Source organism: Oratosquilla oratoria, chromosome 1 (assembly GCF_046742065.1).
Source record: "Oratosquilla oratoria isolate Oo_2021 chromosome 1, ASM4674206v1, whole genome shotgun sequence".
Lineage (NCBI taxonomy): Eukaryota > Metazoa > Arthropoda > Malacostraca > Stomatopoda > Squillidae > Oratosquilla > Oratosquilla oratoria.
In genome coordinates this window covers 72,435,262-72,455,178 of record NC_134777.1, presented here as the reverse complement: position 1 = coordinate 72,455,178, position 19,917 = coordinate 72,435,262, and the positions used below count along the sequence as shown (strand labels likewise).

Genomic DNA, 19,917 nt, shown 5'->3' with positions numbered 1-19,917 from the left:
CAATCAGTATGTGGTCACTTTTACTTATTGGTGTTTTATATTCAATTTTGTCCACTATTCTAGGTTCGGATGTAATTACTAGGTCTAGTTTCGATGGCTCTTCTTCATTTCTATACCTAGTGTTCTCCTGTATCCATTGTGTCATTGTATGGTCAGTAACCATCTCAAGTAGAGCGTTACCCCATGAGCCGTCTCCACCCTTTACTGTCATTTCTTCCCAGCAGATTTCTTTGCAATTAAAGTCGCCCATCATAACTATTTTTCCTCCCTCTTCCATTATCTTGTTTAATGTTATCTTTGTGTCCTCTAACATACTTTTATGTTCACTCTCTTCCCATGAGGCTGTTTTCGGGGTACATAATTTATCACAAACTTTCTGCTCTTCTTATCTCTGTCTTCTACTTCCATCATTATCATCTCTACTGTATTCTTTCCATATGTGACACACTTCACATTTATATCCTTCTTAGTCAGGAACATAACTCCACCCCCTTCCTTTTTCACTCTGTTTCTAATCCAATAATTATATGCATCATGTCCTACACTGTTGGGTGGTAGTGGACCTTTTAATTTTGTTTCTACAATTCCCATTATGTCTGGTTCTTTTTCTTTCAAATAATCATTCAGCTCATTCAATCCTGTTATTAATCCATCTATATTTGTGTAAGACACTCTTAGTTTTCTGCCACTTCCATTGTGTTCTCTGTTTCCCTTTTGTTTTTCTCTTGTATGTCGACTTTCTTTAGTTTCATATTCACTACTCTCCAATAGAATCTCTCTTTTTCTGACTCCGTTCTTATCTCGTTTTTTTCCTTAGCTTCAAGTCTTTTCTGTTTTTCTTCCTCTCTTTCCTCTTTATTCATTTCCCTTTTTATCCATACCTTTTTATCTTGTTCACTTGTTGCTAGTTTCCCTGTTTTGGATAAGATATTCTCAGCCGTAGTTTGTGACCTGAATTTAATCTTAATTGGTCTGGTCTTGTCTGTACTATATTTCCCGAGCCTGAATTTCTCTTCGATTTGTTTCATTATTTCTGGTCCATCTTCCTGAACTAATTCTAACAAATTTCTTACTTTTTCATTTTCCTCTTTGATTCTTGTGGTTCTATCTGGGTTATGTTTCTCTTCCATTCCTAATATAATTATACATTTCTTTCTGTCTGCTAAGTCTCTTACTATATTCTCCTTCTGTCTCATCACTTTAATAACTGAGTTTTCAGTTTGTTCATTCATTTGCTGTCTGATTATGTCAGTGAATGCAACTTTGCTATTTTCTTGGATTTTTTTCCAACCCTCCTTGTTCTCCTTATTATTCTCCTTTAAGACTTTATTCTCTTCTTTTACTTCTTTTAACTGTTTTTTTAATTCTTCAATTTCCATAGTTAAGTTTTTGTTCGCCTTCTCTAGTTCTTCCAATTTTTCAACCCTCCGTATAATGTTGTTAACATGACCGAACCTACGCTCCAAGTCCTCGATCATCTTATCGACCTTCTCTTCTAGTCTTGTCAGTCGGGGGGGGTTTGTGTCCCCCCCACCCTCTTTAAATCCCTGGAAAATATTCTCATCACTTTCTACTGTATTGCTCTTATCTATACCTCTAATCTTTACATTTTTATTCGACATTTCATCGTCACTCAGCTGGTCGGGGGGCCGTTTGTTTACCTTTCGCCTGTCTGCCTGGGCCAAGTCCTCTCCTTCCTCATTTCCTTCCATTTCCCTCAGCAATCCCTCCCCTTCTCCTCTTTCCCTACTTTCCCACTACCCCATGAGCAATTTCCCCCCCCTGTAAATACAATAGGCACTTCGCTTTGCGTTGGGATCCACGAAACTTCAATTTTCTTCAGAACGTCTTCTAAGCCGTCCGTTCGTTGAAGTGTGCGTGTGTGTGTGTGTGTCACCAAACTGACAAAGTTGAGCCTATATTGATTATCCCCTTCATATTCTAGTATTGCCCTTTATGAATTTCACTCTTTCTTATGCCAGGTGATTTTGTTTAATCTTAGTTGGGTACCACTCTACTGAGTGATCAACACATTATGGGATTACAGAAGTGTACAACAAACACAGCACAAGACCCAGTATACCAAAAACAAATAAAGGTAGTAGGAATCCACTATATTATCAAAACACAGGACCCGGTACATAACACAAGGTGAGGAAAGGCTAACACATAAGAGATGGAGTGATCAAACCAAGTATTAAGGGGTTATCACAGTGAGCTTCCATGGGCTTCACCAGCGCCAACAGTTAAGAGTTCGTTTAAGTAAAAACGATTTTGGTTACACTACCTTATTTTTCAAATCTAAATGTGAAGGAGGATTGGGAGGGAAAGGTGTGGGAAGCACTAAGAAAATGATAGTGATGAAAGAGGAAAATGGAGGAGAAATAAGGAAAGATGAGGTGGAAGCAATTATTAAAATGATGAGAGCAGGTAAGGCACCAGGGTTGGATGGATGCCATGCAGTGTCTAAAAAAGGGAGGCACAGTGACAGTGGACTGGTAGGTGAGGTTGTTTAATGTTTGTCTAAAAGGGGATAGAGTCCTGGAGGACTGGAGGAGTGCCTGTACAGCTCTGCTTTACAAGGGAAAAGGTGGACAAGTGTGAGTATAGAAGTTTCAGAGGGCTCAGTTTGTTGGCTGTAGTTGGGAAGGCTTATAGGAAGATTTTGAGTAAAAACGATTTTGAGTAAAAACGATTTTGGTTACACTACCTTATTTTTCAAATCTAAATGTGAAGGAGGATTGGGAGGGAAAGGTGTGGGAAGCACTAAGAAAATGATAGTGATGAAAGAGGAAAATGGAGGAGAAATAAGGAAAGATGAGGTGGAAGCAATTATTAAAATGATGAGAGCAGGTAAGGCACCAGGGTTGGATGGATGCCATGCAGTGTCTAAAAAAGGGAGGCACAGTGACAGTGGACTGGTAGGTGAGGTTGTTTAATGTTTGTCTAAAAGGAAGTAGAGTACTGGAGGACTGGAGGGGTGCCTGTACAGTTCTGCTTTACATGGGTAAAGGGGACAAGTGTGAGTTTAGCAGTTTCAGAGGGATCAGTTTGTTGAGTGTAGTTGGGAAGCTTATGGGAGGGTTTTGATTGAAAGGATTAGGAGAGGAATAAAGGGAACATTGGTGAGGAACAGTGTAGGTTTAGGACAGGTAGGGGTTGTGTGGATCACATTTCTGTGGTAAGGCAGATATGTGAGAAAGCTTTACGAAATGGTATGGATGCTTTTTGGGCCTTTATGAATTTGGAAAAGGCTTACAACAAGGTTGACAGGAAGGCACTGTGGGAGGTATTGCAGATATATGTGATTAGAGGAAAGCTGTTAAGAGCAGTCAAGAGTTTTATGAGCATAGTAGAGCCTGTGTTAAATTAGAAATGGAAGAGTGAGTGATTTGAGGTAAAGGTGGGACTCCACCAGGGGTGTGTTATGTCGCCCTGGCTGTTCAATTTATACATGGATGAGGTGATGTGAGAGACACAAAGGTAATGGGCCAGGGATTGGAAATGGTTAAAGAAAATGGAGAAAAATGGGAGACAGTGCTTATAGCAGGATCAGAGGAAGGATTAAGGAAGTTAGTGATGGAGTTTGGGAAGGTGTGCAAAAGAAGAAAGTTGAAGATATATGTGGATAAAAGTAAGGTGATGAGATGGTCAAGGGGAGAGGATGGTAGCAAATTGGAAGTGAGTATTAAGGGAGAGAGACTGAAGGAATTGGATAGCTTTAGATACTTGGGTGTGAATGTGGCAGGAAAGGTAGTGGTGAAGGTGAAGGAAGAATGTAGTGAGAGAAGCAAGTAAATGCCTTGGGGATTAAAAAAGTGTAATGAGAAATAGACATTTGGGAATGGATGCTAAGAGAAGATTGTATGGAGTGATTGTGCCAACAGCACCGTATGAGGCAGAAACATGGAACATAAGAGAGGAAGAGTTTCAATGTATTTGAGATGAGGTGTCTGAGAAGTATGGTAGGGGTTACTAGGCTGGATAGAGTGAGAAACAAGGAGGTGAAGAGGAGAGTGGGGGTAGAAAAAGAGTTGGGAGATAGGGTTGATGAAAGAGTATTGGGATGGTTTGGACATATGGAAAGAATGAGTGAAGAAAGATTAGTAAAAGAAGTGTGGAAGGCAGAGATGGATGGAGTGAACATGAGGGGATGACCAAGGATGAGATGGATGGATGGGGTAATAGGGGCATTCGGAAAGAGGGTAATGTCTGTTGAGGAAGGAAGAGAGAAGACAGATGATAGGGGTGAGGGGAGAATGGATGTGTGTGGATGCTGATTTGATGCATGGAAGAGTGTGGATTGGGGATGGGGGGGGTGAGTATGTTCAAATGATATTTTAATGCAGCCCAAAGGGATTTCTCCCAATCTTCTCTTTTTCTGCATAAGGGGGCAGAGAGGGGGTTGCCAATTAAATGTAACCTTGCTGTGGATGTGCTGTGTCTTGCTACTTTACTTCCGACTCAGGGCACTGGGCAAGATGCTGGGATGACCCATCCTCCAGGAGGAGAAAAAAAAAAAAAAAAGGGAGGGAGAGGCGGTGAATGGGAGTGGAGTATGTGAGGATGAAATAGGTGGGAGTGGATTTATGCCTTTGAATTTGGCTACCTCCCTTGTTACAGGGAAAAAGCAGTTGGTATATGAATGTGTGTATGTATATACAAATACGAAATTGTCTCTCCATCATATATAGCAAAGCTGAATGATAAGCTACCAAATTGTAAACTTATATGAATGTTAGACATATCTTTGAAATGTTCAGAGAAGTCTACATTTCTGTAAGCAAAGCCATATGCCAGTTATTCAAATGGAGGTTGGTGATAGGATGTGGGAGGGAAAATAGCACAATGTGATAACCCCTTAACACATATACACACAGCACCATGGTGATTCTCACTTCATCAGGGAGTGTGTACTCGACAACCAGCTGGGAGGAGGAATCAAGCACTTGCAGGAGGAAATAGGTGGTCCGCCATCCAGCCACACCTTCAGCCCAAGTCAGGAGCACTGCCCCATCATCCTGAGCCACACCCACAACACTTAGAGGATGCCGGAATTGCACTGCACAGGAGAAAATATCATGCAAATTATGAGGATTGTGATGGTATGCCAGAAGGATATGACATTACATATCACATGATGGGTGTCAAGTCACATTTGATGTTATATTTGAGGAGCATGATGTGACACCATTTGATAACAAATATAATCCCAAACCTTCCCTTAACATACCAACATACACTATCTACTTTGTTCCAATGAAACAAAACTAATCAACTTTATCAAACTGAGAGGCAACTTTTATAGTCGAGATACCATCAGCTCATCACACACCTACCTTTCTTCGACAGGTCCTGCAAGGACCCGTCATCAGGCTCGGAAGGGAGGGTGGCATGTGTCTGGGTTTTGCCACAGTCAAGAGTGAGGCCTTGGTGGTGACAGGCAAGGTAGGAGGTGTAGAGGGCTCCCCACACAGGATTTGGTGTCATCAGTCTTTGCGACATCAGAGTCTCATTGGTCCAGAGCTCTGACCACCCAGAGACCAACCGATGTGTTGCCACCTGTGACCATTAGATTTGTTTATACATTAACATACTTTAAAAACCTTATTCTGACTTAAGCCAGGTTCTCACCTAGGAGCCCCTCTGCCCGACTGGACTCAAAAAAAATTTCATTCAACCTTAATATACAACAATGTTTAACAATCCCACATAGCATTATAAACTTACCCTCTCAGAAGAGATGAGAACAATACCTCTTTATAGATGGTTATTTGAAGCAGGAAATTTAATGTAGTACTACAAACCCGCTGGGCAGGGTACGAACTGTCTCCATTCTCAAGAAGTAATGACACCCTAACCTACTCAGCCAGCAAGCATCTTTTATTGTACAATGATATATTTTAGAAATTTTGTTCTAGCTCATGTGAGATAATTTAATTCACCTCATATGAACACTTGGGATGGAAGGGGCTACAAGCTATGTGCGTGCACACAGGCATGTGTGTGTATTTACCCAGTTGTCTTACAGCCAGGGGAGCTACTCTTGTGGTGTCCCATCTCTGTATCTTGCAGTATCTAAATTGTTCTTAAATTCATGTATGGTTTTTGCACACATCATTTTGTCCAGTTTGTTCCATACATCCATCACTCTGAGGGGAAAGCTGTTCTTTTTTCAGGTCGCATCTATAACTCTCCTTTTTGAGTTTCCTTCCATGTTCTCTTGTATTTCTCATATTCCAATTTAGAAAGTCTTCTCTATTAAAGACTTCCATACCTCTTATGATTCTATAGATGGTCAATAAGTCTCCTGTTTTTCTTCCTTGATCCAGGGTTGGTAACTAGTTTTGATAATCTCTTTTCATATGGCAGTTCTGAAAGTGTGGGGGCCATCTTTGTAGTTGCTCTTTAATTTTTTTCAATTTTCCTTATATTCTTTTTGGTACTGGGTAGTGTCACTGTGTACTCCAGTCTTGGTCTTATCAATGTGACTAGTATTTTCTTCACCATTTTTTCATCCAAGTAAGTATATGCCACTTTTATTACAGCAAGTTGTAGATTTCTTTGACAAGGAATCCTCCATCCATTCTATTAGTTTACCTTGTACCCCTCCTATGGTTTTCAGTTTTCCTAATAGTTTTCTATGTGGTACTTTATCAAAAACTTTTTGTACATCTAGGAAAGCACAATCAGCCCATCCATCCCTTTCCTGTATTATATCTAATAGTCTTGAGTTAAAACAGATCAGATTTGTGGCACATGATCTTCCCTGTCTGAATCCAAACTGTCTCAGGTTTAGTATATTGTTCTCTTCCTGATGTTTTGTCCATCTATTTTTGATCATTTTTTCACAAATTTTGGCTTCCATGCATTCCACCTATTGTTTCAAATTTTCTAAGTAGCTTTTTGTGTGGTACTTTGTCAAGAAGGCACAGTTTGCCAAACCTTGTATTATTTCTATTAATTTTGAGTAAAACCATATTAAGTTTGTAGTTTGTAAGTTTCCTTGTCCATGAAGTCAAAGGCAACTTACATTGATCTTATTAAGTTGTAAGTTTCTCCAACTATTTTGTTTACATGTTTGTCTAGTGTCATGTCGTTCGAGATAATTACTCCTAGGTCCCTTTCTGAGTTTACTTTTGTAACTTTCTTTGTACCAATTTTGTATTGACCCGATATTCTATTTTTGCTTTTCCCAAATTCCATTATACTACATTTCTTAATGTTGAAATTCACTTCGTTCTTTATACTCTATTTCCAGACTTTGTCCAGGTCTTCTTGAAAAGATTTGCAATCTTCTGTATTTACTCTCTTCAATAGTTTTGCATCATCAGCAAAGAAGTTCATATAACATTCCATGCCTTCATCCATGCTGTTTATATAAACAGCAAACATTATCAGAGCCGATACAAAGCCTTGGGGGACTCTGTTTATCAAATTTACCCAATTTGAATTCTTTTCTCTGACTACCACTCTCATTTTTCTTCCCTTCAAGAAGTCTTTCATCCATTCCAATAATTTTCCTTGCATTCCACCTATTGTTTCAATTTTTCTTAGTAGCTTTTTGCATGGTATTTTGTCAAAAGCCTTTTGTAAGTCCAAGAAAGCACAGTCTGCCTAACCATCTTTCTTGTATTATTTCTATCAATCTTGAGTAAAAGCATATTAAGTTTGTAGTACCAGTACATGATCTTCCAATTCTAAATCCAAATTACTTGGAATTTAGTATGCTGTTCTCTTCCAAGTGTTTAGTCCATTTATTTTTAATAACTCTTTTGCATATTTTTGCAATTGTGCTTGTAAAGGATAACGGTCTATAGTGTGTTGGATTTTCTTTATCTCCTCCCTTGTATATTGGTACAATCTTTGTATTTTTCCAATCTTGTGGTAATTTTCCTTCTTTGAGTGAGAAGTCAATTATCTTGTGTATTCTATCTGTAAGTTCATCTATACATTCTTTCAATATCCAGTTCGCTATTCCATCTGGCCTATATGACTCTAACATCAAGGTTCTTTATTTGGTCCCTTATTTCTTTCAGTATCACCATTATTTCTTTCATTTTAGGGGATCCTTCTTTGTGTCCTTCATCCCACATTTCTGAGCTTTCAATTGTAAATAAGGACCTAAAGTGTCTGGTCATTACTTCACCCATTTCTACCTCTTCTATATATTCTTTGTTTCCTTCATGCAGTTTCACTATTTCATGTTTGTCTTTTATTTTATCGTTTACATGTCTGTGAAATGGTTTAGGTTGATTTTTGCATTTGTCTATTGTATCTTTTTCGTAGTTTCTTTTTTCCTCTAAGTGTCTATCTACATATTCATTTCTCAGTTTGATGTATGTTTACCATTTAGTCACTTTTTTGTCTTTTTTTCATTTTTTCCAAGCTTTGTGTCTTCTATCTTTAGCATCGCTACACTTTTTATCATACCAACACTTTATGTAAATCCTTTTTTTGTTTCTGCTTAGGTACATATTTATCTGTTCCCTCCTAGTTGTATCTTACGGGAAGGGGAGCTATGCTCGTGGTGTCCATCTTTGTATTTCTCCATATCTAGTTTGCTCTTAAATTTGTGTATTGTTTTTGCACACACTGTTGTTTCGTCCAATATGTTCCATACATCCACCACTCTGTGGGGAAAGCTGTTCTTTTTCAGGTCTCTTCTATAACTGTTCTTTTTGAGCTTCTTTCCATGTCCTCTTGTGTTTCTCTTATCCCAATTTAGTAAGTCTTCTCTATCAAGGACTTCCATGCCTTTCATAATTCTGTAGATGGTCAACAAGTCACCTCTTTCTCTTCTTTGTTCCAGAGTCAGCAACTCCAATTTTAACAATCTTTCTTCATCTGAGAGATTTGATAGCTTTTTTCAGGTCTAGAAATGCACAATCAGCCCATCCATCTATTAGCCTTGAATAGAAACACATAAAGTTTGTGACGCATGATCGTTCTTGTTGAAATCCAAATTGCCTTGGATTTAGTATGTTTTTTTTTTTTTTTTTTTTTTTACATATGCCTTACCCATCTAATTTTGATAATTCTTTCACAAATTTTAGCTATTGTACTTGTTAGAGAGACCGGTCTGTAGTTTGTAGGGTCTTCCTTGTTTCCCCTTTATATATTGGTACAGGTACTATATTTGCTCTTTTCCAATCTTCTGGAACTTTTCCTTCTTTCAAGGAACTGCTTATTAGATTATGTATTTTGTTTGTTTGTTCGTTCCTGCATTCTCTCAAAATCCAGTTTGCCATTTTATCTGTTCCATGTGATTTCCTGACATCGAAATTACTCAAGTAATTCATTATTTCATTCTTTGTTACTTCTATCTCTTTTATAAGGGGGAGTTCCTCCTCCCACTTGATATCTCTAGGTTGTATGTTCTCCTTCGTAAACACCGATTTAAAATGCTTGTTCATAATTTCTGCCATTTCTATTTCCTCTGTGTATTCATCTCCTCCTTGTTGTAGTTTCTCTAATTCTTGTTTGATTTTCAGTTTGTTGTTTACATTTTCCTATGACATCTTTTTCATATTTTCTCTTTTCTTATCTGCACACTTATACATATTCATTTCTATATCTAGTATATATTTTCCATTTTTCAGGTCTTTTGTATTTTTTCCATTTTGTCCAAGCTTTATCTCTTTTGTCTTTTAACTCCCTACAACTTTTGTTGTACCAACACTACATATTCTTTTTCTTGCATTTGTCTTGGGACATACTTTTCCACTACTTCTTTATAAATATTTGTCAAAATATTCCATTTCTTTTCCACTGTTGTTTCTTTTTTGTATATTCTTTCCCAGTCTTCTTTTTGAAAGAATTCTCTCATTTTATTAAAAAAAAAAAAAAAAAAATCATACATCAATCTTCCTTTTCTATATTGTTAATTTCTTTTCATGTATTTTTCCTCATTTAGTTCCATTTCAGCCAATATGTGGTCACTTTTACTTATTGGTGTCTTATATTCAATCTTTTCCACTATTTCAGGTTCTGATGTGATTATTAGGTCTAGTCTCGATGGTTCTTCTTCATTTCTATACCTAGTGTTCTCTTGAATCCATTGCGTCATTGTATGGTCAATAATCATATCAAGTAGTACATTTCTCCATGAGTCGCCTCCACCCTTTACTGTCATCTCTTCCCAGCAGACTTCTTTACAATTAAAGTTACCCATTATAACTATTTTTCCTTCATCTTCCATTATCTTATTTAATGTTATCCGTGTGTCTTCTAACATACTTTTATGTTCTCTCTCTTTCCACGAGGCTGTTTTAGGAGGCACATAATTCATTCCAAACTTTCTGCTCTTCCTATCTTTGTCTTCCACTTCCATCATAATCATCTCTACTCTATTTTTTCCATATGTGACATTCCTCACACCTATACCCTTCTTAGTCAGGAACATAACTCCACCCCCTTGTTTTACATCTCTGTTTTTAATCCAACAATAATATGCACCATGTCCTACACTGTTGGGTGGTAGTGGACCTTTCAATTTTGCTTCCACAATTCCCATTATGTCCAGTTCTTTTTCTTTCAGGTAATCATTCAGTTCGTTCAAGCCTGTTATTAAGCCATCTATATTTGTGTAAGACATTTTCAATTTTCTGCTACTTCCATCGTGTTTTCTGTTCCCCTTCCGTTTTTCTCTGCTATGTACCATTTTCTCACTTTCATATTCACTACTCTCTAATAGAATTTCTCTTTTTCTGTCTCTGTTCTTTTTCCTTATCTTTTTGCTTTCTCATCCTCTCTTTCCTCTTTATCCATTTCTCTTTTTATCCATATATGTTTAAATTGTTCACGGTTTGCAAGTTTCCCTGTTTTTGCTAAGATATTCTCTGCTGTTGTTTGTGACCTGAATTTGACCTTAATTGGTCTGGTTTTATCTGTATTGTATTTCCCTAGTCTATATATTTCTTCTACTTCTTTCCCTGTTTCTGTTCCATCTTCTTGAACTATGTAAGAGGCCGGTAGAGGTAGACAATTGAGTAGATAGAGGGGTAGGTGGAGACGTATGCTAATGTTACGACTAAAGGTTTAAAAACAACGGCCGACAGAAAGGGCTTAGTCATACACGCGCTCGCTCGCGCCTTGTATTTGTAAACAATGCTGATGTAGCAAAAATTGTAAGCGTATAAGCCATTTCCGTTGCGACATAATGCTTACGTAAATAATATCGTTTGAAACAGTATAACAGCCTCTCTGATTGGAGAAAAAGGTAGAGGAGGAGAAAAATTATTGGCGCAGGGAGGTAAATTCACGCCCTTAAGGAGTGGCACTTGTTTGAGAAGTAAAAGGATATTGGATTAATGAAATAGTGATGTCAGAACGAAGGTGGCTTGACGTATTCTATAGCGATCTCGAGCGGGACTCCCTTGGTGTAGCTTACAATACCAAGTAGAAGAATGAAGATAAGAAAAATCAATCTCATTTAATTCACCCCTCAAGCTTTGAGTGAAGGACTAGGCATGGGGCCTAAAGAAGAATGAAAATTATTAATTGTTAGAGCCAGAGAAGAGAACAGTGGTGAATGAAGAATTTTACTATACAGAAGAATAAGAACTTATTTAGATATTAGTGCAACCGGCGCTAACAAACTACTTCCAATATCTTATTTACTTTCTCCTTCTCCTTCTTTATTCTTGTAGTCCAATTTGTATTATACTTCTCTTCCATCCCCAATATAATTATACTTTTTTTTTATCCACTAAGTCTCTCACTATATTCTCTTCCTCCCTCATCACTTTAAGAAATGTCTTTAGTTTGATCTTTCATCTGTTGTGCCACTCTATCCTTAAGTACAATTTTGTTATTCTCTTGGACTTTTTTCCAACCCTGTACTTCTTTTGCTATGGACTCGTTATTCTCTTTATTATTCCTCTTTAATTCTTCATTCTCATCTTTTACTTCTTATAACTGTCTTTTTAATTCTTCTATTTCTTTAGTTAGGGTTTGGTTCTCCTTCTTTAACTCTTCCAATTTATCAACTCTCTGCGCTATCCGTGTTCGTTGACCGAACCTACTCTCCCAATGTTCGGTAATTTTCTCTAGATTTTCTTCTAGACTTGCTTATCGGGGGAGGTTGCCATCCCCCCTCATTAAATCCATGGATATGATTATTTTCACTTTCCATTGTGTTGTTCTTATCTATATTTCTAACCTTAATACTTTTACTGATATTTTCGAGTTCCTCTGTGTCGTCAGCAGACCTCGTTTACATTTTTTTCTGCTGTCAGGGGAAGGCCGTTCGTCTCCCTCCTCATTTCCTTCCATTTCCCTCAGTAACTCCTCCCCTTCTCCCCTTTCATTACCTTTCTACTACACCACGAGCTTTCCCCTTCCCTACTAATACAAAAAGGTACTCCCTCGTACTTGAAATCCACGAATATTGCGTTTTTTTCCGGAGTTCCAATCTTCGCCGTCAATCCGACGATTGTGTGTGTATTTACCTAGTTGTATTTACCTAGTTGTATTTTACGGGAAGGGGAGCTATGCTCGTAGTGTCCCGTCTTCATATCTCATTTTATCTAAACTATTTTCAAATTCATGTATTGTTTTTGCACACACCACTTTCTCATCTAACTTGTTCCAACTGTCTACTACTATGTGAGGAAAGCTGTTATTTTTTCAGATCTCTTCTATAGCTGTCTTTCTTGATTTTCTTTCCGTGTCCTCTTGTATTTCTATCATCCCATTTTATCAGATTCTATCAATAATTTCTATGCCCTTCATGATTCTGTAAATAGCTATCAAATCTCCTCTCTTCTTTGCTCTAGTGTCTGTAGTTCAAATTTTGCTAGTCTCTCTTCATATGATAGTTTTGAGAGTGTTGGTGCCAATTTTGTAATTGCTCTTTGTATTCTTTCAAGTTTTTTTTTATACATTTTTTTGTACTTGGTGACCACATCATTGCTGCATATTCCAATCTTGGTCTTATCAGAGTGATTAGAATTTTCTTCACCATGCAACTTTGATTGTTCTTATTAAATTATAAGTTTCTCCAAAAATCTTATTTATATGTTTCTCAGGTGACATATTGTTCATAACAATGACTCCCAGGTCCTTCTCATTTTCTACTTTTTTTATTCCTTCTCCCAATTTATATGATCCTGTTATTCCGTTTTTGCTTTTCCAAATTCCATTATACTACACTTTTTAGTGTTGAACTCCATCTCCCACTTCCTACTCCATTCCCAGACTTTATTTAGATCACTCTGTAGTGACCCACAATCTTCTTCCGTGTTCACTTTTTTTAATAGTTTTGCATCATCTGCAAAGAAGCTCATATAACTTTCAATTTCTTCATCCATATCATTGATATATATAGCAAACATTATTGGGGCCAGAACTGTTCCTTGCGGAACACCGCTTATTACTTCATCCCATTTTCAGTGTTTGTCTCTTATCACTATTCGCATTTTTCTTCCTTGCAAAAAGTCTTCCATCCATTTAAGCAGTTTGCACTGTATTCCTCCTTCAGTTTCTAATTTCTTAAGCAACTTCTTATGTGGTGATTTGTCAAAAACTTTTTTAGGTTTAGAAATGCACAATCAGCCCATCCATCTCTTTCTTGTATTACATCTATTAGCCTTGAATAGAAACATATTAAATTGGTGACGCATGATCGTCCTTGTCTGAATCCAAATTGCCTTGGATTTAGCACGCTGTTTTTTTTTCTAAATATTTTACCCATCTACTTTTGATAATTCTTTCACAAATTTTTGCTATTGTACTTGTTAGAGAGACTGGTCTATAGTTGGTAGGTTCTTCTTTATTTCCCCCTTTATATATAGGTACTATATTTGCTTTTTTCCAATCTTCTGGAACTTTTCCTTCTTTCAAGGAACTGTTTATTATGCTATGTATTTTGTCTGCCAGTTCATTCCTGCATTCTTTCAAAATCCAGTTTGCTATTTCATCTGGTCCATGCGATTTTCTGACATCAAGATTACTCAAGTGTTTCATTATTTCATTCTTTGTTACTTCTATTTCTTTCATAGGAGGGACTTTCTCTTTCCATTCGATCTCTTCAGGTTGTATGTTCTCCTTTGTAAACACTGATTTAAAATGTTTGTTCATAATTTCCACCATTTCTATTTCCTCAAAGTATTCAACTCCTTGTCTTAATTTCTCCAAATCTTGTTTGTTTTTCAGTTTGTTGTTTACAAATCTGTAGAATAGTTTTGGTTGATCTTTACACTTTTCTATGACATCTTTTTCATATTTTCTCTTTTCCTCTCTGCATGCTTGTATATATTCATTTCTATAACAAGTATATATTTTCCATTTTTCAGGTCTTTTGTCTTTCTTCCATTTGGTCCAAGCTTTGTCTCTTTTGTCTTTTAACTCCCTACAATTTTTGTTGTACCAGCACTTTACATATTCTTTTTCTTGTTTTTGTCTTGGGACATACTTTTCCACTCCGTTTTTATACACTTTTGTCAAAATATTCCATTTCTCTTCCACTGTTGTTTCTTCTTTGTATATTCCTTCCCAGTTTTCTTTTTGAAAGAATTCTCTTATTTTATCAAAGTTTGTTTTTTCATACATCATTCTTCCTTTTCTATATTGTTCATTTCTTTTCATGTATTTTTCCTCATTTAGTTCCAGTTCAATCAATATGTGGTCACTTTTACTTATTGGTGTTTTATATTCAATATTTTCCACTATTCTAGGTTCAGATGTGATTATCAAGTCTAGTCTCGATGGTTCTTCTTCATTTCTATACCTAGTGTTCTCCTGTATCCACTGTGTCATTGTATGGTCAATAATCATCTCGAGTAGAACATTTCCCTATGAGCCGTCTCCACCCTTTACTGTCATCTCTTCCCAGCAGACTTCTTTGCAATTAAAGTCGCCCATCATAACTATTCTTCCTCCATCTTCCATTATCTTATTTAATGTTATCCTTGTGTCCTCTAACATACTTTTATGTTCACTCTCTTCCCACGAGGCTGTTTTTGGAGGCACATAATTTATCACAAACTTTCTGTTCTTCCACTTCGATCATAATCATCTCTACTGTATTCTTTCCATATGTGACACACCACGTTTATATCCTTCTTAGTCAGGAACATAACTCCACCCCCTTGCTTTGTCTCTCTGTTTCTAATCCAATAATTATATGCATCATGTCCTATACTGTTGGGTGGTAGTGGCCCTTTTAATTTCGTTTCTACAATTCCCATTATGTCCGGTTCTTTTTCCTTCAGATAATCATTCAGCTCATTTAATCCTGTAATTAATTCATCTATATTTGTGTAAGACACTCTTAGTTTTCTGCCACTTCCACTGTATTCTCTGTTTCTCTTTTGTTTTTCTCTAATATGTTGTATTGCCTTACTTTCATGTTCACTACTCTCCAATAGAACTTCTCTTTTTCTGACTCTGTTCTCATCTCGTTTTTTCCTTAGCTTCATGTCTTTTCATTTTTTCCTCCTCTCTTTCCTCTTTATTCATTTCTCTTTTTATCCATACCTTTTTATATTGTTCACTTGTTGCTAGTTTCCCTGTTTTTGTTAAGATATTCTCTGCCGTCGTTTGTGACCTGAATTTAATCTTAATTGGTCTGGTCTTATCTGTACTATACTTTCCGAGCCTATATATCTCTTCAATTTGTTTCATGATTTCAGGTTCATCTTCCTGAACTAATTCTAGTAAACTGCTTACTTTTTCTTTTTCCTCATTGATTCTTGAAGTTCTATCTAGGTTATGTTTCTCTTCCATTCCTAATATAATTATACATTTCTTTTTATCTGCTAAGTCTCTTACTATATTCTCCTTTTGTCTCATCACTTTGATAACTGAGTCTTCAGTTTGTTCTTTCATTTGCTGTTTAATTATGTCAGTAAATGCAGCTTTACTGTTTTCCTGGATTTTTTCCAACCCTGTGCTTCTTTTGCTATGGCCTCTTTGTTGTCTTTATTATTCCTCTTTAATTCTTCATTCTCCTTTTTTACTTCTTTTCACTGTCTTTTTAATTCTATTTCATTAGTTAAATTTTTGTTCGCCTTCTCTAGTTCTTCCAATTTTTCAACTCTTTGTGCAATTTTGGCTACGTTACCGAACCTGTTTTCCCAATGTTCGGTCATCTTATCAAGTTTCTCCTCTAGTCTTGCCAATCGGGGGAGGTTGGTATCTCCCCCACCCTCTTTAAATCGTTGGAAACTACTATCATCACCTTCCACTGTGCTGCTCTTATCTATACTTCTAATCTTTACATTTTTGTTGATCCCGTCGTCACCAAAATCATTATTGTCGGTCCGCCTCTTGTTTACAAGACGCCTGGCCTCCTGGACCATGTCCCTCTCTTCCTCATTTCCCTCAATAATCCCTTCCCTTCTCCTTCCCTATCACTCCCCCACTACTCCACGAGCACTCCCCTTCCCTATAAATACAATAAGGCACCTCCTGGACGTTGAGATCCACGTAGATTTTCCTTTTTCTTCGATACACCAATTCTCGCCGTCCATTCGACGAAAGTGTGTGTGTGTGTGTGTATTTACCTAGTTGTACCTAGTTGTATTTTACGGGAAGGGGAGCTATGCTCGTGGGGTCCCGTCTTCATATCTCATTTTATCTAAACTATTTTTAAATTCATGTATTGTTTTTGCACACACCACTTTCTCATCTAACTTGTTCCAACTGTCTATTGCTCTGTGAGGAAAGCTGTTCTTTTTCAAATCTCTTCTATAGCTGTCTTTTTTTATTTTCTTTCCGTGTCCTCTTGTATTTCTGTCATCCCATTTTATCAGATTCTCTCTATCAGTAATTTCTATGCCTTTCATGATTCTGTAAATAGCTATCAAATCTCCTCTCTCTCTTCTTTGCTCTAGTGTCTGTAGTTTAAGTTTTTGTAGTCTCTCTTCATATGATAGTTTTGAGAGTGTTGGTGCCAGTTTTGTAATTGCTCTTTGTATTCTTTCAAGTTTTTTTATACATTTTTTTGTACTTGGTGACCATATCGTTGCTGCATATTCCAATCTTGGTCTTATCAGGGTGATTAGGATTTTCCTCACCATTTCTTCATCCAGGTATGTAAATGCCACTTTGATTGTTCTTATTAAATTATAAGTTTCTCCAAAAATCTTATTTATATGTTTCTCAGGTGACATATTATTCATAACAATGACTCCCAGATCCTTCTCATTTTCTACTCTTTTTTATTCCTTCTTCTCCCAAATTATATGATCCTGTTATTCTGTTTTTGCTTTTTCCAAATTCCATTATACTACACTTTTTTGTATTGAACTCCATCTCCCACTTCCTACTCCATTCCTGTACTTTATTTAGATCTCTCTGTAGTGATTCACAATCTTCTTCAGTTTTCACTCTTTTCAGTAATTTTGCATCATCTGCAAAGAAGCTCATATAGCTTTCAATTCCTTCATCCATATCATTAATATATATAGCAAACATTATTGGGGCCAGAACTGTTCCCTGCGGGACACCGCTTATTACTTCATTCCATTTTGAGTGCTGATCTCTTATCACTACTCTCATTTTTCTTTCTTGCAAAAAGTCTTCCATCCAATTTAGCAATTTACCTTGTATTCCTCCTTCATATTCTAATTTCTTAAGCAACTTCTTATGTGGTACTTTGTCAAAAGCTTTTTTTAGGTCTAGAAATGCACAATCAGCCCATCCATCTCTTTCTTGTATTATATCTATTAGCCTTGAATAGAAACATATTAAATTGGTGACACATGATCGTCCTTGTCTGAATCCAAATTGCCTTGGATTTAGTACGTTGTTTTTTTCCAAGTATTTTACCCATCTACTTTTGATAATTCTTTCACATATTTTTGCTATTGTACTTGTTAGAGAGACTGGTCTATAGTTGGTAGGTTCTTCTTTATTTCCTCCTTTATATATAGGTACTATATTTGCTTTTTTCCAATCTTCTGGAACTTTTCCTTCTTTTAAGGAACTGCTTATTATGCTATGTATTTTGTCTGCCAGTTCATTCCTGCATTCTTTCAGAATCCAGTTTGCTATTTCATCTGGCCCATGCGATTTTCTGACATCAAAATTACCCAAGTGTGTCAATATTTCATTCTTTGTTACTTCTATTTCTTCCATAGGGGGGACTTTTTCCTTCCACTCAATCTCTTCAGGTTGTATATTTTCCCTTGTAAACACTGATTTAAAATGTTTGTTCATAATTTCTGCCATTTCCATTTCCTCAGTGTATTCAACTCCTCCTTGTCTTAATTTCTCCAAGTCTTGTTTGTTTTTCAGTTTATTGTTTACAAATCTGTAGAATAGTTTTGGTTGATCTTTACACTTTTCTATAACATCTTTTTCATATTTTCTTTTTTCCTCTCTGCACTTTTGTACATATTCATTTCTATAACCAGTATATATTTTCCATTTTTCAGGTCTTCTGTCTTTTTTCCATCTGGTCCAGGCTTTGTCTCTTTTGTCTTTTAACTCCCTACAACTTTTGTTGTACCAGCATTTTACATATTCTTTTTCTTGTTTTTGTCTTGGGACATACTTTTCCACTCCTTTTTTGTAAATTTTTGTCAAAATATTCCATTTCTCTTCCACTGATGTTTCTTCTTTGTATATTTGTTCCCAGTTTTCTTGTTGGAAGAATTCTCTTATTTTATCAAAATTTGTTTTTTCATACATCATTCTTCCTTTTCTATATTGTTCATTTCTTTTCATATATTTTTCTTCATTAAGTTCCAGTTCAATCAATATGTGGTCACTTTTACCTATTGGTGTTTTATATTCAATCTTGTCCACTATTCTAGGTTCAGATGTAATTATTAAGTCTAGCCTCGATGGTTCTTCTTCATTTCTATACCTAGTGTTCTCTTGTATCCATTGTGTCATTGAATGGTCAGTAATCATCTCAAGTAGAGCATTTCCCCATGAGTCATCACCACTCTTTACTGTCATTTCTTCCCAGCAGATTTCTTTGCAATTAAAGTCGCCCATCATAACTATTCTTCCTCCGTCTTCCATTATTTTAGTTAATGCTATCTTTGTGTCCTCTAACATACTTTTATGTTCACTCTCCTCCCATGAGGCTGTTTTCGGAGGCACATAATTGATCACAAATTTTCTGCTCTTCTTATCTCGGTCTTCCACTTCTATCATAATCATCTCTACTGTATTCTTTCCATATATGACACCTTTCACGTTTATATCCTTCTTAGTCAGGAACATAACTCCACCCCCTTGTTTTTTCTCTCTGTTTCTAATCCAATAATTGTATGTATCATGTCCTACACTGTTGGGTGGTAGTGGGCCTTTTAATTTTGTTTCTACAATTCCCATTATGTCCGGTTCTTTTTCTTTCAAATAATCATTCAGTTCATTCAATCCTGTTATCAATCCATCTATATTTGTGTAAGACACTCTTAGTTTTCTGCCACTTCCATTGTGTTCTCTGTTTCCCTTATGTTTTTCTTTAGTATGTCGAACTGCTTTATTTTCATGTTCACTACTCTCCAATAGAATCTCTCTTTCTCTGACTCCGTTCTTTCCTCGTTTTTTGCCTTAGCTTCAATTCTTTTCTGCTTTTCTGCTTTTCTTCCTCTCTTTCCTCCTTATTCATTTCTCTTTTTATCCATACCTTTTTATATTGATCATTTGTTGCTAGTTTCCCTGTCTTGGATAGAATTTTCTCTGCCGTTGTTTGTGACCTGAATTTAATCTTAATTGGTCTGGTCTTATCTGTACTATATTTTCCGAGTCTGAACTTTTCCTCAAGTTCCTTTATAATTTCTGGTTCATCTTCCTGGACTAATTTTAATAAACTGCTTACTCTTTCATTTTCCTCCTTGATTCTTGCAGTTCTATCTGGGTTATGTTTCTCTTCCATTCCTAATATAATTATACATTTCTTTTTGTCAGCTAATTCTCTTACTATATTCTCCTTCTGTCTCATCACTTTAATAA

At 36.4% G+C, this 19,917-nt stretch overlaps 1 protein-coding gene across 2 annotated transcripts in view; it reads right to left on the bottom strand.

Annotated features, from left to right (window-relative positions):
• Positions 1-19,917, bottom strand: part of LOC143039806 (uncharacterized) — a 232,064-nt gene that overhangs the window by 119,967 nt on the left and 92,180 nt on the right. For both annotated transcript variants that reach the window (XM_076210167.1, XM_076210083.1), the window contains exons 8-9: positions 5,340-5,562; positions 4,899-5,062 (exon numbers count right to left, since the gene is read on the bottom strand). In XM_076210167.1, the coding sequence (XP_076066282.1) occupies positions 4,899-5,062; positions 5,340-5,562 (387 nt within the window). The remainder of the gene's footprint in view (positions 1-4,898; positions 5,063-5,339; positions 5,563-19,917) is intronic.